Source organism: Ostrea edulis, chromosome 1 (assembly GCF_947568905.1).
Source record: "Ostrea edulis chromosome 1, xbOstEdul1.1, whole genome shotgun sequence".
Classification (NCBI taxonomy): Eukaryota; Metazoa; Mollusca; class Bivalvia; order Ostreida; family Ostreidae; genus Ostrea; species Ostrea edulis.
The window spans coordinates 92,144,391-92,171,324 of NC_079164.1; the positions used below are offsets into that span (position 1 = coordinate 92,144,391).

The following is a 26,934-nucleotide window of genomic DNA, read 5'->3' on the forward strand; positions in this document are numbered from 1 at the left end:
AATGCAGGGCTAACAGTACTTAATACAGTCATAAAATACAATTTCATTTCAAAACCTGTTGTAGTGTCAAAGTGATAAATGTTCATTACATGTATGAATATGTTTCACAGTTGTTTCTGATTGGTATGCTCATCAACTCTACTACTAATTTCATAAACAGCAGATGTGATTTTGGTTGTCTCTCTTATCATGTTAAATCTTGTGCACTTACTTTACTCATTCACCGTACACTGCTGTACAACTTATGACAAGGTACAAGAACCCAATATACTCTAGTAATTAAAATAAACGCACAGTATTTATTTTTTCATAGTTTATTGCGATGTTTTCACCACCAACAAACTATCATTTTTCACAAAACAAGCAAATAACAATCCTCATTGAAGTACAACACCATGATGAGTTAACAATCATTTTTGTTCAACTCCACAACAGATCATGATATTAATACCGGTATGCAATGAGACAAGAAATCAATAATTGTATGTAAATCATGAACATCTGCATTCATATTTTTTTTTAAAGCATTAAATAATTACAATAATACCCATCCTCCTTTTCAAATATTAGATACCTGACTTCATATGCATTGTATAATACTCAACTGCACCTCTTGCATTGAGTGGATGTATATACCCCCCCACCCCCCCCCCCCCCCCCCCCCCCCAATAAGTACCTGTTAAATATAAGAGGGTTTGTTGGGTTTTATGCGATTTATACGGGTACTAATGAATCAAAGTTAATACTGGGTATGTACATCTAATGATTATTCTAATTATTATTCTATTTATTATTCATTTGTTTCAGTAACCTTACAAATTCAAATCTGGAATACAAGCCACTTCCATTTATTAAAATATACTAGAAATACTACTCTTACTAAAAATCATCTTCGCTAGCCAAGGGCGAAGATAACTATAAATATAATATATTCATCTGTTAACAATGAAATTTTGAAAACTTGTTAATATTAAAATCCTAAGCATAAATGACAATTATATCTACCAGACAATAGTAGAAACATCTTTGAAACAGTCAGGTATGCAAGAGATCACTGCTCTTTGAAAGATACACTAGGAAAATGTCAATATTTTAACCTTCTAAAAATGCTAACATCAGTCACTGTGACAAACTGATTACATAGCTACAAAGCTTACTACTAGCTATGTAATCAAAGTTTTATTGCTATTTCTGTCTATAGACTTAGTTTTACTTGTTTACTTCATTAATGTTTCGATTGTTCATTCAATATCTTCATTACATTTGGAAATACACAAAAGCATTATTGATCTATTGCTCAAACTGTGACAAATCCAAAAGTGGTGTCTAATTAACATACAGAAATCAAATAAAGGGAGACAATAAGTGCAGCTTTCTAGCAATTTTATTAAAACCCGCTCATGTAGATCGCTACAAAGTATGTAGATCTACGCGAACGGATCAAAGGACCTGATTTTAATCAGATTGAGCTTTCAGTTATTTGTTGGACGACTGAAGTGTATTTTATCACATTTATTGTATTTTATCACATTTATTGTATTTTCAATCAGATCATGCTAAATTTTCAATCTGACTTACAACATTTACAGAATGTGTTTGTGGAAGGATTAATCACATTCATGATTAAAATATCCAAAAATTATATGTACAGCTATTGATATTACAAACAGATGAATTTTCCCTATACATTACCCATAAAATTACTCCGAGAATCTGTCTCTTTTCTCTGTAATTTACTTTCAATTATGAAAGCTGAAGAAGATTTTTTATAAAGATTCACTAAAGCATACTCGTATAATTCTAAGAGTTACATTTCAAAAATATTCATTATTTGAAGCATGGACTTGAGTTTTGATGTCATAATTGACTATTATGGTTCAGTAAATCTTTGACTGTAAGTGCACTAAGCTTCATTTGATTATCAATCTTTAAAATACAATTTTCATGAAGTTTGAACCAAATTTTTTTTTTTTTTTAAATTTAAATAGATAGGGGAAATTACTTCCTTAGTATGGTAGTATAATTCATGGTTGTAAATTTGATGTTCCTTGGAGACCTTACTCATAGTTTTATATCAGAATTGGAAAATTAGAATGAAACTCAAGCCCTTTAATCAAACTAATTCTACAAAAACTAGTATATAATAAAATTTGATTAATGGGGAATTAATACATCTCGTATTGAATTCAAAAGAATCCATGATCAGCAAATTGTCAATATCAAGTCATTAAAATCAATCAATATGTAAGTGAATTAATACATCTTGCATTGAATTCAAAAGAATCCAACAAAAAAAAAATTTAATAAATAGAAATAAATAAAATCCAATAACATAGACATATAACTGAAAAATCAAAGACAATAAATTCTTCATTGAATTAATACATCTCATACTGAATTCAAAAGAATTCACTGTAAAAATGCTATCAAAATACACACAGACAAGCAACAATCTTAAGCACCATAGACTTGGTAATGAGAATGAAATGTAAATAAATATGACTATAATGTTTAATCTTATAATATTAAGCATATTTAGTATCTAAATGCACCAATCAGTGAAATGAGCATGGGAAAAATAAAAATACACCACATCAATACAAACACATTAACGATATATCACAATGCGGGGTAGGTATATTTCAGATCTAAGATAACTTGTTAGTTGTTTTCTAAGCACATTTATTATGTAGGAGTTTTCAAAATTTAAATGAGACTTCAGTAGGTAATCAACAATAAATCAGATCTTGGATTTAATAATTATTGTCACGTTTTTGTTTTTTTTTCTTCATAAAAAGGACCCAAATCATAAATTATTTACCTCCCCCCCCCAAAAAAAAAACAAACCCCAAGTCCCTCACAGTCTACAATGTAAGGTGTCTATGATGCATACTATTGCATAGTAGGTAAGCACAGTCTCCGACATATTTACACAACTGTTAAACATTATTTAGTGAGACACTATTGATGGCAGTGTAAAACTAGAGGTATTGAACTTGGCAAAATTAATTTAACTCCACAACACAGACAGTATCCTACGAACACTTGAAGAGTGATCAAAAAATAAATTTGAGACTGATTCTTGAACATATAGATATATAAATGCAGCCATATCAGGGAACTCTTTTATGTTCTGCAAACATTGTACACAAAATATTCATTCATAATGCCACCTTTTCTTATATACACAGAATTTTAAAATGATAAGCTCAACCGATGCCTTATAAAAGTAAAAATCTTTTGTTATTTTACCATTCCCAAAAAATGCCATGACACAATACTTAAAATTTTATTCATTTTTTAACTTTCAAACTAATATGACTATTTGTACTCCGACAATAAAATTTGAAACATGATAAGAAAAACTCTTGCGCAAATTTAAGAATCTTAATTGGAACAAAATGCTCTTCACAAATGTTATAAACAAAAATTGTATTGTATTGATCACAAATAGCAAAAATATATTCAAATAGATAGTGACACAGTATTTTATGTACTGTTTAGAAAAAGAACAAAATACAGTCAATGCTCCAGGTAATCGAAACTAGCAAAAACTAAACTTGCAGTAGTACAGATTGGAGATCATATTAAATCATCCAATTATTTTTGGAATACCATGATCCTAGCAACCTATAATCAATATAAGGAGTACAAGATGTCTACAGAATATACCAGGTTTATTACCTAGGCCTTAAGACCATCAACTGAGAATATAGATTTAAGTCAAAATTTTGATTTCTTATATTCTTAAAAGGTTTATTTAGCACAAATGTTTAAAATATAAAAAAAATCTCAGTGCTGATTTATGAAATAAACTAAATGCAAACATATACCGTAAATTGTATTTGTTTATGAAAATTTCGAAAGTTAGTTAGATTCCAAATTCAGACTGTTTATTGTCTATCAATCATGAGAGAGAATGATATTAAACATCCCCATGACTTTTCACCAACTGATTAAACCAAAATTCCAGACTGCTATTGTTAAATTTCTTTTAAAGCTTTTAACAAAATTATGTACACATGCTTTTGATATGCTAACATTTGTCCAAGTCACACTTGAGATCGTGTTCCAAGGAATACAACTCCAGACAGACAGACAGAAGGACAGTGTCCCCTTCATGTCTGACATGCTCTGCAGGTAACATAAATTGAGAGCTTTAACACAATTTGTTGTGTTATCGGGAAAGCATGGTCGACACACAGGAATCACTATCTGTGTGGAGTCGCAGCACCTGCAGGTGTAGAGCATCCTAGTGATACCTTATAAGGAGCACCTGCAAGTGTAGAGCATCCTAGTGATACCTTATAAGGAGCACCTGCAGGTCAACATTCTAGTGAAAACATAATATCTTATAACAAAGGGAAATGACACTTTCTCTGCACCATGGGACTAGCTTTAAACAATGACTTGTACTTTTGCCTTTGAAAATCAACAAAGTACTTGAGCTTACACAAACTCCATGGGTATGTTTTAGTACACAGAGGAACATGATGAGAGATATCTCTACCATTGTACAAAATTTTTACATAGTAAGGATTAACTGTTTCATACAGGTTTCTGTAGATCTCTATAGCAACGTGTGACCCTGGGTGAGTGACCTTGACATTGCGATGTCTAAGTGATGACATTAGGTATGAAATAAAGGCTCGATCCACAGCATAGATAAACACTTTCTCAAAAACATGATTTATCATCCTAACATTTCTCACAAATTCTTGTAACCATGGAAATGTGTGCAGATCCGCCAGTTCCCGACATCTCTGATGACTGCTGCATGACTTCACTCCTTTATCCATTAAAAGTAGGGTATTTTTCACTATATTTTCTGCTGTACTGTTTCTTGAATTTTGAAATGAAGAGCACATATTTGGTAAGGTATTGGAAGCAAAATGATTAATTCCAACTTCCTTTTGTGAAAGTTTAACAAAATGTTGATTGAGATAATCTGTCAGATTGGGCAGAAAATTACATTCTGACAATTTTGAATTTATGCTCCTAATTTTAGAGATAGTGACTGCATCCAATTTCTGAATATTTATGTTTTCAAAATGCTTATAAGGTAACATGCCATATAGAAACGACAAAAGACTTGACAAACTATCTGTTTTGTCCATGGAATGAATTCTAAAATGCTTTGGGGCAACATGACTTGTTTCAATATTCCATTTTTTCATATACAACATATTGTATGCTTTTCCTAACTCCTGGAACTGAAGATGTGCCAAGGGATGCAACTGCTCCTTCTTACAATGGATACTGCTGTTTATGGCCGGAGCATTTTGAAAAGTTTTGTGCAGAGCAGAATTTTTCAGAAGGTAATGAGTGCGGTTTGCTAAAAGATGGCTGCTTGCTGGTACTTTGACACAGTTGTGGATACTTTCTGAGGATGTGATGCCCGGTCTCAGGAGAATGTGAACCTGTTCAAGAACGAACCCTTCTGGCACAACACCTATAAAAATATTTATAATCTTGATTAACATTAATCACTAAATCCATACACCGTACTTTGCATAACACCTGTAGTTTGCAAGGCTTACAATGTGTATAATGAACAGGATGAAGAAGTGTTGATGTGAATTCCATAAACAGAGTTCATACATGTACATGTCATATCTAAAGCGTTTTACATGCAATACACTGACATTTTCACAAGCCAAGTTTAACCTGGGTTCTTAGCCTGTAACATTGTCGCAAACCACAGGTTATTGTTTCATTCCATTTTTTGTGGAATGGAATGAAACATTAACATTGTGGTTTGCGACGATGGGCTTGTAAAGAAATCGAATGACCTTACAATATTTGTATTATCCACCATCTGCAGATAAAATAAGACTGGTACACAGTGAGAGGGCTGGTTTGTACATTATATTCTTTTGTCATCAAGCCATCAGGCAGGTGCCACTAGATAGGTTTATCTGTCATGCTGTTCATATACTGGGTCAGATACTCCTATAAAGTGACAGTTTTATGATTTGTCTACATCTTCTTTAACAAATATTATGTGAACCAGTCATGTTTCATGAAATTACATAATCTGCATGTTACTACTAAATCATATCCATACATGCTGCATTCTTGTCAATGCTTGACGTTTAGAGACATGGAAGGGAACTAGTGTACAAAACTATATCAATAGCTAGGTCAGTTCTTGACTTATAATGGCAATGGCAGAGTTATGTGTAGTTTAGCAATATATCACTCAACACAAAGTTACCACCTAATAAATGACAAAATGTAAAATGGAGAGTGACTGTCCATTAAAACAGGGGGTTTGGATAACAATAATAGTCTATAATTTCTCTTTAAATAAGCAAGCTGATTATTATTTTTACCCTAATAAATACTGTTTTAAAGTATGAAAAAACGTATGTGTACCGAGTTAAATAACAAAAAGTGAAAATGATTGAGAATTCATTGCCGCAAAGTTTATCAAAAGTTTATCACCGCATGAAAAATAATCTAGAACTACAAGTGTCTGATCTCATCTCTTCCTTTTATCCAATTTATATTTGTTCATATCTCACATCCTGTTCCTTAACACGTCAGTTTTTTGTAACAAGCAAATATGTTTCGGGGAATTGTATGCAAGTTTAAAAAACTTTTATCCAACTGGATTTTTAATTCAGCATGCATATTGTTTTCCAAAAGAAAAATCATAAAATGACATATAAACAAAATCACTGCAAAGCAAGAGTATCTCTTAAATAAAGGACGAGGTGTACATTATTTTATAAACGTGACATTGAATCTGATGCAATATCTATCAGTGTAAACATACAAACATACCATCACATCACACAAATACATGTACACCCTCCAACTTTGTCAAGGTGGGGGTGGGGGGTTGGGGGGTGGGGTGGAGGTGTTACAAGCATGATGGCAATTTATAGAGTCACAACAATCTTGTATTTTGCTGTACCTGCTGCAGCTGGTGTAGATGGATTTCCATAACAGTAGTGTTTGAGCCAAGTAGAATGACGAGTGTCTGTAGGGAACTTCCCGGAGTATGTCAGTTTCTCCGTCTGCTGAGCGCTCCTGATACGTCTGTAGAAGGTTGGATGGAAGGTCTGCCTGTCATCGGTTTCATAAGAGGTAGTTATTTGATAATGAAGGAACACAACACACACTGCAATATAAAGTATCAACACTGCATGAAGCTGCCTGCGAGGAGAATCTACAAAACTTAACTTCTAGTTAACACTGCATGATGCTGCCTGCGAGGAGAATCTGCTTCATCTTAGGCCAATTCAACTTAATTGATAGATTATCATCCCTGCCCGCCCTTCAAAAATCGGCCCACCCAGAATTATTGAATTGTTTTACTTTGCGGAACATGCGATTTCCGGAAAATTTTCCATGTCCGACTCTGGTACTGATGATGATGATTGGTTTTTAATATAGTGCTTTTCCAGTGAATGCTGCTCAAAGCGCTTTACAAAACATTTATTACCCTGGCAGACCTAGCAATCTAGAACTTTCTCAGCTTCCTCAGATGCATACGTATACAGTGTAAGCTGCCGTTGCAGGCGCTAGAGCACTAATATTCTAACAATATCTTTCACTGCCTATAGCCAGGTACCCCTTTTACACTTGGGTGGAGTGAGGAAATTGGTGTAAAGTACCTTTCCCAAGGACACAACGTCGGCCCTGCTTCGGCCAGGACTCGAACCCACAACCTTTCCGTTGAGAGTCTGACAGCCTAACCACTAGGCCACCGACGCCACCCATTTACACTTCTTGTGTACATTTCCGATATAGCAATGTGAAGAAAATAGATCATATGGTTTTCTTAATTTCTCACGTACTTACGGGCGTAAATGAAAGAAAGGATCAATGTTCTTCATATCTTGAAGAAGTTTGGTATCTTTCTGTGTTTGAAATTAAAGCTTAACCTGGAATTCGTCTGTGAAATAAGCATAGATTGATATCCATCTAGCATTAAATGATGCACTTCTGTTGAAAAAAAAACTCGTTTGTCATTAATATTTTCCTCAGAAAATCAAAAAAACAAAACAAAAAAAAATACTCCCACCCGCTCCATATTTTTTGGTGACCCTGGATGATAATCTATTAATTAAGTTGAATTGGCCGTATAGTCACAATATAAAGTATCAACACTGCATGATGCTGCCTGCAAGGAGAATCTGCTCCATTATAAACAAAAAACTTGTTTGCCACTTCTTAGCGAGTGTATGAGAGATTCACGGAGTTTAAAACCAAATTCATTTAAGCTTGCTTTCAATACATAAAATGAATTACGTGTATGTGTGATTTAATGAACATTGTAATACGTATAGTATATGCCTGTTGCACTGACCACAGACTAACATTATTAGTAGATAAACTGACTGAACCTTCCAATCCTGGTTATTGTGTAACGTAATCCGGTATATTTCAGTACATGTAGGCTGTACAGAATGTGCTCAGGCTTGGAGGTTATAAAACATTTACCGTGCTTGTACTCAAACTCGGCCATGTTAGTTTTGACTACAACTCTGAACAAGCTTCAAGCATACTCAAAAAAATCTTCAGCATATACTCCATTTGAGTATGATAATAATCTTATAAAAGTTTTATAACCCTCACTTTTGAGTATGAGTACGACTTGGAGCACGGAGTTTGAGTATGAAAACGTGCTCAAAAAAGTTTTATAACCTCCAGGCCAGGTTAGCTATAATGCATAGTAACCATATGACATATTTTGATGTATATCACAGACATAACTCTTCAGAACTAATGCTGTCAACTTAAAATAAAGATTACTTAATTCATTCTGTTTTAGGCTACTCATTTAGAATTATGCAATACTGCAATTACATCACAGTCACCTCATAACCTTGACCTTCCATGGAGTTACACAATCTTATGCTTTTACAATCTTGACAATTCCCATTTCTGTTTTCAGGCATGATAATTTATATCGAGTTGTAAAATCTAAATTATGGGTCTAGAGTACAAAGTAAGAGTAACTTGCTTACATGAAAGAAAAAGAAACAAAATCGGAGTTATTTCAGGAGACTCGCCATACTTACTGCACCGAGTACTGTAAAAAGTCAATATACGATCTAATAATCACCACTACGGACACTATAAGATCACAGTGTACATGTTTTATGACAGAGAGAAGAAAATGGACATGTAAGATTCTAAATAATTTTATTTTAAGGAAACTGTAAAATGATCTCTTTTTAATAAACACAATTAAGTTCTTCACTTTCCTCTATGAAACATTGAAAACTGAGTAATTACATAATTTGCAATGAAATCGCTGCTAGAAATAGATACCTGTCTTCAATGTATCCAAACTTTTATTCATGGTGTAAATTGTCCTAAAAGAATTTCACTGCAGAACAGATCACTCCTGTCAAGCACTACATGTGCAGTTGACAGGTTTTCATGCTTTGGTGAGGGAGTAATGAATGAAACAAAGTATGTAAATGAGTCAAAGTCTACAGAAGGAGTATCATTGGAGCCCACGAGTTTTCTCTCTGGTACACTTTCAATGTTGTGTAACAGCGAGAGAGAAAATCGGTGGTTCCTAGGAAGTAAGAGCAGCAACAGCTGGGGCACAAGATTCAAATTGATAAAAATATAATGGCAATTTTTCAATCCTCATTCAAAGAGGAACAATTATATACAGAATATTTGGAAAGGGCATGATAATGATGATATAACCCAAAATGGCAAAACATATTTATAACATTTACCTGTCCGACTAAGGGAGGACGGGTTCAACCCGTCCTCCCTAAACACTTACAAGCCCGGCTTGGATTTCTCGAAAAAATCTCAAACTTAAAGAGTTTTCTTTTATTTGAGCAGTCAGAATTTGTGTAAAATCTAACATTTAAGTCCAAGTTTTGACAAGTTTCAGATTTTCTTTTCGAGAACATTCTCAGACTTAAGTATGTTTTATGATGGCAGGGCCTGGTCCCCCTAAACATATATGTAAAACTTCATGCCAATCTCAAGAACTGTATTCATACTTGAACATCTCTGTATATCAAAGTGATAAAGTCCGAGTTATTTTACACATGGTAATGGGCATCCCTTACCAGTTTTGTTCCAATCTAAAATAAACTGCAGCAGACTCTGTACTCTAAACTCATCTCCCAATGATATTGTAATGAAAATCCTACTTTCGTTTGAAAATGCAAGGTGTCTTATTCTTTACGATTCATGTAAATCTCTATCAAGTTTTCTTCCAATCCAATAAAAATTGTAGCAGAAACTGTACACAAACATCCACAAATGACCAAGTCCATTTTATAGCGCAGAAAATCACATACTGTTAATACATTGCACTCCAAATGAATTTAAACTGAAGCAGTTCTGCTTTCACTAACATTCCACTACACAGAAAATGATTAATTCTACAGTGCAGAAATTCTCAGATGTCTGAATTTCGACAACAATAAAACCAAGGCGCCCTGCATAAACACTTGCATATACTCTTGGTACTGTAGGAAAAAGTGTTCACAAACTTTGTGACAGAAGGGCTGGACAAGACAATACTTACATTGCATGTTTGCCAACATTATGTTGGAAATGTTGAGTTACATGTAAATGTCAGCTACAAAAATTTGCCCTGCATATTCATCCTCACAATTTAGTTTACCACTGAGCTATATAGGATGATCACAACAAAAATAACATAACGCATACTCACGATATACACAATCAAATCATATCTTTTCTGATCACCAAAAACCAGCGTAGAGTCTGGTATCACAGCAATTAGAAATTCAAAATGATTTTAATTAGACTGAGAATATATTACTTATATTTTAAGGAAATAACCTATGTACTGTTTAGAATGAGCTAGTACAATAAAATTTTCTGCAGGAATTACTCTAGACTACACATGTGTATGTATATATATAGTTTCCAGATCAAATGATGTAAAGTTGCAAAATCAAAAGCAGCTTTTAGCTAATCAAATTAATCCTTAAATTGACAGAATGTATTCCATGATGTTATAATAATAATAATAAGACCTTTATTTAACCAGGATTACATATTTAGCGATAACGCTAGTTTTCAATATGGTCCTGCATATAACATACATACAGACAGATATTAGTAAAATAAACACAGATTAAAAGAAGTAGAATACATATAAACTTAAGAAATAATTATGAATGTAAGATAAATAGAATACAAAATGAAGCTTAAAAAGTATGGTGATAATCTCTAAGATAATTTCTCTTAAAACACGCAACACTCGTTGAGTTTCTTATGTTTTGACTCAAGGCATTCCACACTGTGCTCCCTGAAATGCTGAAAGATCTTCTATAATATTCTGTTTTTGCCCTGGGTATATACAAAATATTTGAATAAGAATTTCTAGTTTGCCTCTGACTGACTTCTGATACATATTTAAAAACATTTAAATAATCTGGCATTAAACCATGTAAAACTTTATACACTAAAATGACTTTTCTATAGACAAAGTAATCTGATAGAGGCAACCAGTTAAGTTCTGTAAACATGACATTAGATGGTGTTTCAAAATTTCTGATGTTAAGAATTACCCTTGCAGCTCGTTTTTGCAATATAAAAAGCTTATTCACATTTTCAGCATTTCTTGGATTGCTCCATATAGTACAACAATATGTAAAATGTGGAAAAATCATAGTATTAAAAATCTTCAGCAGCGCATCGTTTGACATAAAATATCTTATTCTTCTTAAAATGCCAATTCTCTTGGAAATCTTGTTCATAAGTGATTCTATATGACTTTTCCAGGACAAAGTTTCATCAATAATAATACCAAGTAATTTTGACTCCTGAACACATTCTATGACATGGTTATTTATCACTAAATTTAATTTTCGATACTTTGATAATTTTTGTGCCGATCCAATAAGCATACATTGAGTTTTAGACAGGTTTAAGCTTAATTTATTTTCCTTAATCCACATTATACTGCGCTGAAGATCTTCATACATCTTTGACTCAATATTTTCCACTGACTTATCTGTTACATCTTGTGAAGTATCATCTGCATACATATTTACATGAGAATGTTTCAGTGCTTGTGGATAGTCATTAATATACAGGATAAAAAACAATGGGCCTAAAATAGAGCCTTGCGGAACTCCAATGGTTACATTTCTTTCCTCCGATAAATTGCCTTTCCAAATAACTCTCTGTGTACGATTTGTTAGATATGATTTAAACCATTCAAAAGTATCATTGCATATGCCAAATGACTTGAGTTTGTGTAATAAAACCTTGTGATTTATAGTGTCAAATGCTTTCCGTAAGTCTATAAAAATTACACCAGTAAGTTTACCTTCATCAATATTTTTAAGCCATCTATCTACTAGAGAAATAAGAGTACTTTCACATGAGTGTTTTGGCCTAAAACCAGACTGACAATCTGTAATTAGAGAATTTACTGACAAATACTCATAAAATGAATTAAAAACATGCCTTTTTATGTTGAACATATTTTGCATTTGTTAGTTAGACGTTTATTTACTAATTAATAAAAATTCTGTTAAAATGCTGTCAAAATCATGATGTCAATGTTTAAACATGTTAAATGCAAGAACATGTACTGAAGATAACAAATTTGTCAAATCACTTTACAATAAACACGGTTTTTTTCCTTACATAGTTTGCCTGAGGAAATACAACGTGTTTCCTATTGATTAAGTGGTGTTGGTACTTGTAATCAACAGTAATTCGTAATCAGCGTCAAGCTTATTGAACATGTACACAAGATGTAAAGATTGAAAAAATCTGAAAGTGTAGTTTCCTGCTTGTAACAATTTTCAAACTGAATTGCAGTTAATTCTACTGATTGTAAATTTGATAACATTGCCAAATACAAACTTTTAAAATATTTGTTTCTATCAGAGTCAATTAATATGCTGTTGGACCAAAATTAGAGATCAGAGACTAAGTTTACTTGAATAAGAACTTCCAAAACAAAATTAGAGATCAGAGACTAAGTTTACTTGAATAAGAACTTCCAAAACAAAAATGAAGCATGATGTGGCATATTTTTACCACAAATCATTTCAATAATATTTACCATCAATTGAAAAACTTTGGAATCAGTTTGAATAATAAGAAACCTATGGGCCACAATGCTTACCTGGGTAACCTCGGACCTGCTGTTCTTCACAAGATTTTAAAACTATTTTACCTTCTTTAATTTTTTCTATGAAAAATTTAGACTCCAAATTATAATCCCACCTTCATTATGGCCCCTTGGGGTCATGACTTCACCAAACTCTAATCCACACAACATTAAGGATGCTTCAATATCAATATGATTAACATGGCTTAAGTTGGCTTTGCTGTTCTGGAGAACAAATTTTTTAAAAAACGCCTCCCCCCCTCCCCCCTCATCGGACAAGCATCGAATTGACTCACCCTTGATCTTCTATTTTCTAGCCTTATCAGAAGAATCAATACTTTGTACATGTATTAAAAATTTCAACAGATATAAATATCATATTACACCTAATGTACTAAATTCTTCTATTTATGCATTGGATATTAATAGACTGTGATTGATGCAGCAAATAAACCTAAAATAATGAATTGTTTTAACGAGTTAAATTTATAAATGTAAAGTATGTAGTACTTGTGCATTAAAACTATTAGAGAGGTGACTTTAAGTTAGTCTATCTTTCACTGTTACTGACATCTACCTTAAGCTGCTACAGGTTTTTTATTATAAATGCTGGAGTAACCACGAAACAAAAGCATGTAACATCGATCATGTAAATTATCATGTTTACTTAAATCTCCAGTTTTGATATGTAAACAACTAGTAAGGATCACTTTTCACTAAAGTTTTATAAACTGCATCTGACTTAATTCAATGCAATGTACTACTTACCAGATCTGCAGGTGCATTCACCACTCACTCACTTTCAGTTAGCTAATTAGCTTTTAAATGCTAAGGAGGATTTACAACCAAACTAAAAGTCTCATAATCTTTAAAGCTATATGTGCTGTATTTTTGCATATCATCGTATGATTTATTGAAGCAGCAATCACACCTTACTGGATAACGCTAACAGACGTCCATCAGATAACAAAATTGTCAATCTGTTTGTCTCCGTTTGTCTTTCGGCCAACAAAGTCCAATCTATCCCGCGGAAAGTTTTGATCATGTTCAAATCTTGAATCGGACACCACCGGACTATGGAGTCCACTTAGAGTATGATACCTATGCGTTATAATCGGAACTCGTGCATTTCTTTTCCTGTACTTGTCCAGTTCATACCTGTTAATGTCCGGTGGACAAGAGTCATAACCGAACTACTACCGCACATGCAGCGGGTCAAACGAAGATGTAATGGACACCAACCATATGTTTAGGGACAAGAAATGCATGAAATTGGTGAATAGCTGTTGTCAAATGGAGGTCCATGGGACCGGTACAAGTCCGTTCGTCTAACGTTGAAAGAATGTTATATCAGTTTCTATGTGTCCCACATTCGTCTATTAACCCAGTAACTATCCGTTATTCAGACGATAATGCCTTCGGGAATCTCTCGAGATTCAGACAGGATTTCTACCTGTGATTCTTGGACAGTCTGCTCTTCCCCAGCATTGTCAAAGGGAGGAGATGTGGGTCTTATAGCCTTTCCCCGTGCCCTGATTTTACCCTTCCCAACATTTGTAGACCTTCATTTTGGAAGCATCATGGAAATATGCGAGGGTGATAAGTCTGAAAAGATATATATCATGCACTTTCGATGATATCCATTTTGTCAGTCAGGTGGCCGTTACAAGTACGTTCGTCTAACATTGAAAGAACGCTATATCAATTTCTCATACGTCCCATGTTCGTTTAACCCAGTACTTGTCCGTTATTCAAACGGTAATGTCCATTAATCGACCGTTAATTGTCAGGTACATGTCCAGTAATCGTGCAGTTCTTTTTTTTGCATTTTCTATGCTTCATACACTAATCACAGGAGCCCCAAGCAGCAGTGGGAATGACTTTCATCAACAGATACCAATGAACAGCATTATGTCACGATTATTTTTATCTGTGCGACATCTGTTTATGCATCCCGTGGGGATCTGGGTTAGAATAGGTCCTCAGTACCCCCTTGCTTGTCGTAAGAGGCGACTAAATGGTGCGGTCCTTCGGATGAGACCGCAAAAACCGAGGCCCCATGTCGCACGATAAAGATCCCTCCCTGCTCAATGGCCATCAGCGCCGAGCATAGGCCTAAATTTTGCAGCCCTTCACCGGCAGTGGTGACGTCTCCATATGAGTGAAATATTCTCTAGAGGGACGTAAAACAATATTCAATCAATCTGTTTGTTATCCAGTAAGGTGTGACTGCTTCTTTAGATCTATGCATGATAGGAACATAAATTTTGCTGGAGTCTTTTCCAATAGTTATTGTAAAAAATCTTGTTAACCATAAAATATTTCAAAAGTCTAAGTTATATATCAATAATCAATTATATCTTTCAAAATATCAATTCCAAGGGCAATAACTCGGTTTTCATCAAATTCTTTATCAAATCCTGTATCATCACTGTATGTGAATGATTTCCTTTATTTTCCACAAACATTTTGCATACTTTTGTAAAGAAATAAAAATGTGAGCATGGAATCACCTTAATAAGGCATATATACCTTTAACTTTGTATATAATATGCCATATTACTTATCTATTCAACAATGCAAATTTTACATATAAAACTATGAAACTTTGCATCAGTAATGTCTTTTTATACTTTTCAATGACAGATGAACTGGACACTCGGGAAAGCTGTTTTCACAATTACACATTTTATGTTTATAATCAGCAATGGTTTCAATAAATTCTCTAAATATGTCCAAAAATATCTAAACAGGTACACAAAAAGACACAAGTGTGTAATAAATACAATTAACGTTTTACCTCATATTCATAGCTGTCTTTAAAAAAAAAACCCATCAACTGTCTCATCACTACTGAAAAATAATGAAAGATGCACTACAAAAACCTCATTCAGTTATAAAACAAAAATCTGATTTTCACAAAAGGTATTATTAAATTTATAAATTTATGATTTTTTAAAATTTTACAAGTAAGGACCCTTAGAATGTCAAGACATTAACCCAATAAGAAGAATGATTATTCCATTTAAGGACATAAGCGATGTTTTGCAATAACATAATTTTCCGTGACATTTCACAAAAAATTTACTTGCATTCATTTTGTTTCTACAAAAAAATCTTGGGGTATATTATTATGTCTGTTCTGGAGTTAGCATATATCTTGATAGTTCCTGGCTCCAAGATGATGAAACTGTTTTAAACTTAAATCAATAATTTAAAAAATGCACTTAAATTTTAAGACTGGTCTTAAAGTGGATCACAAAATAATCACTTAGAGTTAAGATTGCAAGGTATTTTAAATTTTAAGACTGCCCTTATCATGTCATGCTGTCTTTATTTTCTAAATAAAAACCAATAGGTGTATTTTCATCCTGTCTACATGCTGCCCCATACTCCGGCATTGTTAAAACCGTACAAATTAAACTCTCAAAACATGTTCGATGGTGGTTAAAGTTACAAACGATGCTGAGGGAAAACTAATTAAGTCGCATAGGGAGATAAATATTTATAAATGTGCAACAGTGCAAGTCATCAGTACAATCTTTTCGTTAGGCTAACTGTATGTGTGGTAAAGATATATATAGAAGTAAAAATCCTTTATATCATGGGTTGCAAACTTGTAACAAAGACAACTGATTCTCTGAATATCTTCATGGCCACAATATTATGCATACATTTAGTGTACCAGTTTGTAAAGAAACTGCTAAATATGGCTTCAAAAAATGTCAACTTTTTAAAAAACTTTTTAAAAGAAGCTATCAATTCAGTCCACCACCAAACTGTGAATTTTTGTCCACTTTGAACCAAAAATAGCACTATAAAAATATCTTGATAGACTTTAATCCAGACATTGTGCCGGATCTTAATAGACTTTAATCCAGACATTGTGTCGGATCTGTTTGACAGCATACAATGTAATACACTCACTTTTTACTGTACATTTCATATTAAAACCATATTTCTAGAAAGCAATATTGTGTCTGAATATATTTTTCAGAACATAATTTCTTATTCATACAACAAAATATATATGGAATTGTCCTGAATATATTCACTGAGGTTTTATTTCCTTTCAGCAAACTATTCAAAGTCAAGTTAAAATTAAGTGGAGATGTTTTCTGTTGAATTATAAAGTACAAGCTTTGATTGTAATTGTCATTATTCTGTTTTAAAACAATACAATGGTATTTTTTAAAATATCCAATTATGCATCAATTAAGACCTATCAGTATAACTAATATAATCGGATTATCCCCCAAGATCTGAAGAAAAATTCAGCAAGATAAACAAGGGAATATTGCTTAAGAGCATACCTACAATTCAGTGTTTCGTATAAACCGCCATTGTGTCGTATACACGGACATGGGAATGATGATTGCCAAACATAATTCAATTGGGTACCTGACACTGAGGTCGTATTCAGAGACGAAAACTGGTGTGAGCAAAGTTCTACACATTTTACATTGTGTCATGAATGACTTTATTAATGAGTATTTTAAGTGTAAGAAAGTAATTAAATAACGCAAATGTGTCACTCAAACGAAATTTTAATAGTGAATTTGCTTTAAAATTGGCATGTTTTAAATTTTTTTTTAAATTTACAAATCTGACATTCAGCGCATGCAGTGCCTCTTTTTTGCATTTTCCCGAACTGGTGACATCCGTAGTCAATGCACATCAGAGATTTCTGATTACGAGCAGGAATTACTGACAGGATGACAATGATTCAAAAATTGACATTTTCTAATTTGACGGGCTTATTGCTTCAGATTCACTCTGATTCTATGAAGTTATACATATTGAATCATAGATATGATAAGTATTTCAAGGTTCTTTTATTTTTCAATATTTATTTATCATTAAACAGGTTGTATTAACTCACCATCATTTCTAATATATTCATTATTAAACAGGTTGTATTAACTCACCATCATTTCTAATATATTCATTATTAAACAGGTTGTATTAACTCACCATCATTTCTAATATATTCATTATTAAACAGGTTGTATTAACTCACCATCATTTCTAATATATTCATTATTAAACAGGTTGTATTAACTCACCATCATTTCTAATATATTCATCATTAAACAGGTTGGGAACAGAGCTCCAGATAAGGTGCGTATCAGCGTAAATACTCATTAAATTTGACCAAATACGCATTTAAGTTGAAAATCATGCGTACAATTACGCATTTATAGCGAATGTAAATACGCTTTACATTCCCAAAATAATGCGTATTAGTCCGCGTATTTGTGATACATGTAGTATGGTATAAATATGAATTATCTATTTATATGAATTGAGGTTAGCCCAGGGCTTGATCATACATGATATTTAGCGCTATGAAATACGTGTTTTGATGACAATCACAATTTTGAAAAATTGGAATAGTTAACTCAAAACACTATTATATAGGCCTACTTGTTATACTTTCTTTCTTAAACAGTTAATGTGCGGTCGAAAGCACAGAAAAAACCCCTTGTATTATCAATCGTGGACGAATGATATACATAATTGGATCATAATCATGTGACTGAGTGTTTGACATATTCAAATTCAATGTATCAATGATAAGTATCAAATTCCCAATGACAATGAATAGTTTTAATAAAAAGAACTGCAAAGGATTTTCCCCGTTAATAGCTGGAGCAGCCTTTTAGTGTAAACTTTAAGTAAAGTTAAAGTTTAACGAAAGAAGTATCGTTTATCTGGTGACATCTTCTGTGCAAAAGAGCAAAGCTAATCAGTAAATTAACAAAATAAACTTTTGAATTTTTCTGAAAAGCAAAATACTCATTGATTTGAAAATCAGGGAGTAAATACTCTTTGTGGTGAAAAATTATCTGGAGCTCTGTGGGAACACTCCCCCTATTGGCGAGGTCCTCTCGCTAAAACCAGGGCTTTCAAAAGTAGCCGGTAGCCGGCGGATTTCCGCCGCCTATAGTAACATTAGGTGCCGGCTACTTTAGTGACAAAAATGTTTGTCCAATGAAAAAAACCTTTTATAAAACTTTAAACATCTTCCAAACTTTAGTAGACTCAGAAATCGCGGCCATATCAAACGTGTTTACTTGCGCTAAATTTAGTTCAGGTAAATACCGGCACCTGATTGGTCGTCTGTTGGTGTAGAAAATAATACATCAATTGCAATAGTCGGAAAGCCTCGGATTTACCCAATTCGTAACAACACAGACGAGAAGTTCCGAAAGATAACAACAAGTCCTGAACGTAAAAATCAATGATGTTGACGGAATGAAGAGAACAAATACCCTGTTCAGTTTCGGCTTTAAAAAGGCCAGAAGCGAAAGTGACACAAGTATTATATATCAATCAACAATTTTAAAGCGAAAACAGAATTTAATCAGGAAAGATTTCAGACTTGCTATTCTTTTTAATTTGCAGATGCCCACGTGGTATTAAAAAAAAACGAAAGTAGAATTTTTCAGCACAAATTTGCTATGTTACCAACAAATCTGTAGCTGTTAATTTGAATTTGTGGAAAAATAAAATTATAGGTCATTAAAATGTTACTTATTAATTTGTAATAAAGATTGTTTGGGTTTTATTGTTTCTTACAAAACAATTCAGTCTTATAAACTTTCAGTACAAATGTAGAAATAAAAGTGAAAGTTTCTGTTCAAGCAAAGACACTTAAAAATTAATTGATACAGCATTGCAAAAAATAATTACATGTAGTTATCTTGATGCACTTTATTTTTCATTTTGCATCAAAATTAGTACTTTGCAATGTTGAATTTTTTAAGTCTTTGCATGAACAGAAAATTTCACTTATGAAACAATAAATTCATGGCAAAAGTAAAAATTTCAGGCAAAAAAATGACAATTTCAAAGCTGCATTTAAGTGCCAGGAAACCGCCAGAATGCAGGATTTTGCGTCATTTACCCCAGAGCTTCTGGGGGCCTTCAGCGGCCCCAATGGCCCCCGGCCATAAGGGCGCCGAGCATAGCTCCGCGTGCGATACGGCTGTGCCGTTCACATTGGATCGCCTTCTACTTTTTCATTTCAGCCTCATACTTTTAAATTTGTTGAAAGCCCTGTAAAACGCGATTATCCCTCTTTAGCGAGAAAGTATATATAAGCATTATCATAAACAGATCTCTGTTTTGGTGTCTCTATTGAAAATAATGGCAATTCTGTGCAAATATGCTGAAAAAGTGCAACATGCACACACACCCAGCATGATGTGAATTGTAACACAGTCAAGAAATTGCATATCAAAATTGCTGCATAAGAGGGAAGGAGGCTGAAATCCAACACATTCTGAGTGTTTTTTGACTTTGTTTTGATTAATATATTTGTAGAAGTATCACGACATTTTAGCACTTTTTCTTCTTTTCACGTGAAACACGAAGAGATGTACTCCATGGGTGTTTTTCTTGGTTGTACTGGATATATTACTCTCGCAAGACTGGGATAATCACATTTTTGCGAGAATATTCTCTCTATAGGGGTAGTATTCCCAACCTGTTTAAAACATAACTGTTATCAGTTATGACTTTAAGAAATTCTGCATTAAAGGGTAGTAGATTGAATCAAATCAAACATTATAATGCTTAAGAAAAATGTGCTTTATAAGAATTTTACAGTATTAAAAAAAAATTAATTACAAATTGCATCATACCATGACCTATGCACACGCATGCAATGTTAACTCGTACATAAAATATTTTAAAATGTGCATTGCATTTATCTGACATCACACTAAATTCAAGTAAATTTAACTACAGAGGAATTACTCAATCCTAGCATAAAATTTCCTATCTAAGATTTGAGATTTTTAATAATGCACAACCCACACTGGCCACAGGCAGACAGGTGCTTGCTCCCCTGTAACCTTTAAAAAGGATAAAGTAAAACAATACTTCATTTTAAAATATAGTATTGTTTACAATATTTCTTAACGGAACCAAGTCCATGTGAACAGCCCAAGGACACTAAATTTTTCGAAACAGAGAAAATTCGATATTCCTAAAGAGTATGATGAATATACTTACACAAGGTTGTAACGACAATAGAAAGACTCGTGGCTATGCAGAAACGCTTAACATGCCATGTCTTCTTGTATCCCTGGACACGCAGCACGTACATCCTCTAACACACACATGACAAGATTATTACACGTGCGACATGTTCTATAGTTAGGCCTATGACTATGTCCCATATTTTCAACACATGTACCGGTTTATATCAATCGTAACAAGTCGGCAATTTCCGTAACCGACAATTTTTTTTTTAAAGGCCGAGCGTAGGTTACCAGAGGATTCGACCCTACTTACGTTCGGTCCTCTTAAGTTTGGCCTCCTTTTAGGTAAATAACATTCTTGATGAGCACAATATGGGAGAGCTAAATCAATATGTACTGGCATTATCCTGTTATTCGCTCCGCGGAGCGAATAATATTTGACGTTGTTGACGTTATTTCTTAATTTGTTTTCGTACTAAATTTGTGCATTTTTAAAGTTTTATCATAAGAAATGATCTTTAATTCGTTTTTTTTTTCCTAAATCCCAATAACTTTTTCCCGTGATTTACAAAAAATAAATAGAAAATTCATATCTGCCCAATTTAATCTCCAAATAATGTCACGGAATAAACCGTATAGCGTTTATTCCGTGAATACATCCCCCCCCCCCCCCCCCTCAGGAAAGAAAATTAATACTAACAGGCCAACTAAACTGCTAAATATCTAAAATAATATTACGGAATAAACCTTATCATAATGTATTTCAATTTTTATAATATTTGAAAAGTTTGAGTATAGCGTTTATTCCGTTACTTACAAAAAATTCAGAATACAAAATTAATGATAGCGAGCCAAATTAATCTTTAGTAATGTTACGGAATAAATCGTCTAATAATTTGTTTCATTTTTTAAAAATCATTCATTTTGAATGCTTATGTACTTGTCGCTTGCATTAAATTTCGTCTTTGTTTTGTTAATACGGGTTAAAAAAAACTTTCTTAGTTCAATAATATCCTTTTTCTTGTATTACTGTATTTTTATTTTTTATTTCGTTTCTAAGTTTCGACTAACAATGACCTTCCTTTACAAACAATTGCATGAGTAGTGTTCAATTTTTCTCATTGTTTGCATTCAACAATTGCTTTCTATTCAAGTGAGGTACAAGCGTTTTCAGATTGCGTGAGAAAGAGAAAAACATGCGAAGTTCAAGTCCCGTACATTGGAAATCTTACTTTCAAGAGCGGTGGATCAAACAGTTTAAGAAATAAAGTCATTAATTTTTTTATTATTTAATTTAAAACCTTTGCAAAATGAGTAGAGATGGCCGAGTAAATGTTTAAATTATTTTCACTTTTCAGGATTTTGTTTTAAAACATTTATTATGTAAATAAATATTTTTAAAAATCGTAAAATCTTTCATTGTGTGTGTATTTTTTACCAATAATTGCAGATTGTATGCTACTGTTTCCTTTTCACTTTCATAATAAAAATGTATGTTTTAAGTAAATGTGTCATTAGTTTATTTGGAAAATGAAACATCGTCTGTATATATACTCCTATTATTCGCACCGATGCGAATAATCATGGCACTATATTCATTCATTAAATGTCATATTCATTGATATTAACCCCCCAAAAATTCCAACCCCCATTTTTTATATGGTCTCCCCCAAAGAAACCCCTTTCCCAGGAATTTCTTACCTTTTTAGAGCGCTTTAGCTTGAAATTGGAAACCTCGTCTGTATATACTCCTGTTATTCGCACCGGTGCGAATAATTTTTGCACTATATTCATTCATTAAATGTCATATTCAATGAAATTCACCGGGAATTCTTCCCTTTTTAGAGCGTTTTAGCTTGAAATTGGAAACTTCGTCTGTATATACTGCTGTTATTCGCACCGGTGCGAATAATTTTAGCACTATATTCATTCATTAAATGTCATATTCATTGAAATTCACCCCAAAAATTCCAAGCCCCATTTTTTATATGGTCTCCCCCAAAGAAACCCCTTTCCCGGGAATTTCTTCCCTTTTTAGAGCGTTTTAGCTTGAAATGGAAACTTCGTCTGTATATATATACTACTGTTATTCGCACCGGTGCGAATAACAGAAGTATATATATATAAGGATGATCTTTCAAAATATCATTCATAGATTTCTGAATAAATGTTATCTTTAAAATACACTACGAATACAAACGTTACAAATAAAATAAAACTTCAGATTTTCATGTTTATTACGAAGGTATATTCTCTCTATTTAGTTGCACCTTCACCTATTTTTAACACTTGACCTTCTTCTCAAAATGGATGGTACTCAAGGTTTGCTTTTTGTTTCAGTTGCTATTTTTCCTCCATTGACGGTTTTGGCGTAACGTCAACAACGTCAAATATTATTCGCTCCGCGGAGCGAATAACAGGATAATGCCCATCCTCCTGTGACGTCATCAGATTGAATTGATCACAGACACGTACTTGTTTCTGTAAATAAGTTGTGACCTCTGTATACTAATAATAGGATACAAGTGCCTGTGGATTTGATAAGATTACAGGAATATAAATTTTGTTAGAGTCTTGTAAAAAATCTTGTTAACCATAATTTTTTTTCAAAAATCTAAGTTATAGGCTAGCTATAATATGGTGTCCGGATAGGGCCATGTGCAAAAGCATAATTTAGCGCAAATCTTCAACGCGCTTTTACGCTAACACACACCACGACGTCACGCTAATACACAACACGCCGTAGCCACGCTGTCGCGCTAATACACAACACACTGGACGCGCTATCACGCTAATATCACACTAACACACATCACACCGTCACGCTAACACGCCGTTGTGCTATCACGCTGATACACAGCGAGATGTCACGCTAACACACAACACGTACGCCGTCGCGCTGGCACGCTAACCCGCCATTGCGCTATCACACTAACACACAACATGCCGTCGTACTAGCTATCACGTACGAAACGTTGAATTGCCTTATCTTGTTCATTTTAAAACATCAAAATGTCGATATCAAGAAGTCGATATGTCGCCCCACGCTATTACACAACACGCCGTCGCACTGTCACGCTAACACACAGCACACCGGCGTGCAATCGTAACTACTCGGTTATTTCAGTAACCGCAAATGAACCTCGTATGTGGATCGACGCCATCAGAGTTGGTTGCTACGTACACATAAACATAACTATGACATCACAGTCGTACGTTACACTTTCTAACGTCAGCTTTCAAATGCATCTAAGATATTATACACATCTAAGGTATTGTACCACTATCAATTTTCAGCAAAGAATTCCTGACTGCAAAACCCACTTCGTGTTCTATGCACTTCGCTGCGCCTCTTCCTTGCCAAAAGAAGGTGTAGTCTTTCTCTTTAAGCTTGCCTGATCCAGTCAGACGTGTTTCTTTCAGTGCAGCGATGTCCATCTGTAGTCTCACCAGCTCGTCGTTGTGGCATTGTTGATGTTTTGCAGGTCCGCAGTGAGTCCCGGTGTCATTGTGCGGACGGTCTAGGTAAGTTTGAGAATCGATCTTGTACGTATGAGATTTGCTTTTTCTTTCTCGCCTGGTGCGATGATTATAGCCTGCTTGTCGGCGTTATCCTAATTCCTATGCACCCAATGAGGATGGAAACTGTGGCGGGACAACATCCAATTGGATTGGGTGCTGTCCAACCTGAGACAGGCGGTAGCTCTCCAGTGAAATCTGAGAATCCCTCCCACCGACGGGAGCCACTGCTGGCGCAAAGCTCTATGCCAATCGAGCAATGTGGCTTATCACCGGTCGGTAGAGTGCTGCTTCCCGTGTTGAATCGACACCATGAGAGGAAGCTGGGGTGTCCTCTCCAGGGTGCAAGCCTGGGAAGGGTGATATGGAGAACTAGCTGTTGCCCAGGCGGTAAGTCTCCACACTGAAGATGAATCCAACGGAACGACAGAACCGATACAAGTTGGGACTGCAGTATCACGGGAATGTCTAGGAGCAGACCGCCTTGGGGAATCCCACATCAGATTTTCCTCAGGGTTTACTCCCTTAGCTTTCCCTGTAGGTAGGTATAATCACAAGGAAGCGGATGTTTCCCGTCTCAAATCACGGTCTTTGTCTGACCAACAATTTTCATGTGAAGCCGCAATGTCACGGAGACACCCTCACTCAAAGCACTCGCAACAGCTATACATGGTCATCATTAAGCGACCAAGTCTCAAGTTTGTACCCTGCACTCGCACATACCACAGTGCAGACTGCGACACCGATCACTCACACTTGTATGTAGCAAGATCAGGCTATTCTATTTCCCCAAGAGGATCCATTGCAGCAAGAAAACCAGGAGCCACGCATCAACACCAGCAAGATGTAGTACCCTGAGAAAGTTGAGGAATTTGCCAAGTCTCTCAAAGATGCCATGTCTGTAAACCACTCGCATATCTCCGCCGCTGAGAAATAGGACCGCCTCTAAAGATTGAAAGTCAATCAGAAATCAGCTTTGCAACCTTCGAGAAGAAGATCTCAAAGAACAGCGATTAATTTCAAACCAAGTCTAGTGAGATGACTCCCGTCTTTGAAGCAAACCGTGCTATCCTTGCTGAATACAAGTGCTCACCAAATGAAAAGCACCCAGAGCTGCTAGATGGAAAGTGCAGCAAACCACAAGAAGATGCGACGAGTGACAGCATCCATATAGCCACCCTGGCGGATCTTGATATCGAGCCATCATTGGAGGAGTTCAGCAAGGCTATTGACAGCTTAACCTGTGGCAAGACACCGGATATTGATGGCATTCCACCAGACCTGACAAAGCACTGCAAATCCACCCTCCTACAACCACTGCATGGCATCATCTGCCAATGCTGGAGAAAAGGATTCCTGCCACAGGACATGCGAGAGGCCAAGATCATCACTCTGTACAAGAACAGGGTGACAGAAGCGACAGTAACATTAACTACAGGGGTATCACCCTTCTGAGCATCGTTGGTAAACTCTATACCCACGTCATCCTTGCGCACCTCCAACAGCTGGCGGAACGCGTCTATCCAGAATTCCAGTGTGACAGTAGAAGCTTCTCTACATAGCCTTCATTGACATCACCATAGCGTTCGACTGGGTCAATAGGGAAGGACTCTTCAGCATCCTCCTGAAAATTGTATGCCCCCAAAACTACACAGCTTGATCAGGCGCTTCCATGACGATATGGAGGGAACTGTCCAGCATAAGGGCAGTAGGTCGGATCCATTCGACGTCAGGAGCGGAGTGAAACAAGGTTTTTCTGGCGCCCAACCTCTTTCTTTCTGCTGTTGAAGTATGTTTTAGGGACGTCCAGCGAGGGAGTGTACCTATACACCAGTACAGACGGCAATCTAATTTTAAAAAGGATCTTCTCTAACCGTTACGCTGGAGAACGATCTGACAGTTTGCGTTTGAGGTCATGTCATTTCACCTTTCACACTTGACCGATGAAATGACGGCTTTCGCTAGCATGAAAGGTTTGCTGTTATATCGGAACATACTTGGTATTTATTAAAATATTATGTCAATCTCTCACCAGAGGGCGTATTACGCTGCGCTACAGTGGAGCGTAACGGGAACGATAACTCTGGGTAGAGATTGATATTATGTATGTCAATAATTACCGAGAATCGAAGATGAACGATGTTAGAACGCCACAGAAAATATATTTTAATAATAATGGATGTATAATAGCTAAAAAAAATTTGCTCTTCCTTAACGCTGTTATTTGGAATTCATTTAAATTTTATATGAATTGAAGCCTTTTTTTGTGAACTTACAATCCGAATACACTTCAGTAAAACGATTCCTGATTGGTCCTTGATTCTTTGTCAA

The 26,934-nt window shown here is 34.7% G+C and overlaps 1 protein-coding gene across 2 annotated transcripts; it reads right to left on the reverse strand.

The window, feature by feature from the left end:
• Window positions 1-298: 298 nt before the first annotated feature.
• LOC125674240 (uncharacterized) lies at window positions 299-21,338 on the reverse strand. Of its 2 annotated transcripts, none has more exons than XM_048911357.2 (3): window positions 21,116-21,338; window positions 6,923-7,129; window positions 299-5,452 (listed from the first exon to the last, which is right to left on the reverse strand). In XM_048911357.2, exons 1-3 carry the CDS (start codon window positions 21,207-21,209, stop codon window positions 4,353-4,355), a joined length of 1,401 nt encoding a protein of 466 aa, XP_048767314.2. In that variant the 5' UTR covers window positions 21,210-21,338; the 3' UTR covers window positions 299-4,352. The 2 variants fall into 2 exon arrangements, with proteins under 2 accessions (XP_048767314.2, XP_048767318.1); XM_048911361.2 differs by lacking the exon at window positions 21,116-21,338 and adding an exon at window positions 9,289-9,651.
• Between the last annotated feature and the right edge of the window lie 5,596 nt (window positions 21,339-26,934).

Coding starts and splice junctions, on each gene's coding strand:
- LOC125674240 (XM_048911357.2), bottom strand. CDS start 21,209: ATGTACGTGCTGCGTGTCCAGGGATACAAGAAGACATGGCATGTTAAG. Junction 7,130..21,115: donor TATTGTCGTTACAACCTTGT/GTAAGTATATTC, acceptor TTTATATTGCAG/TGTGTGTTGTGTTCCTTCAT. Junction 5,453..6,922: donor ATCTACACCAGCTGCAGCAG/GTACAGCAAAAT, acceptor ATATTTTTATAG/GTGTTGTGCCAGAAGGGTTC.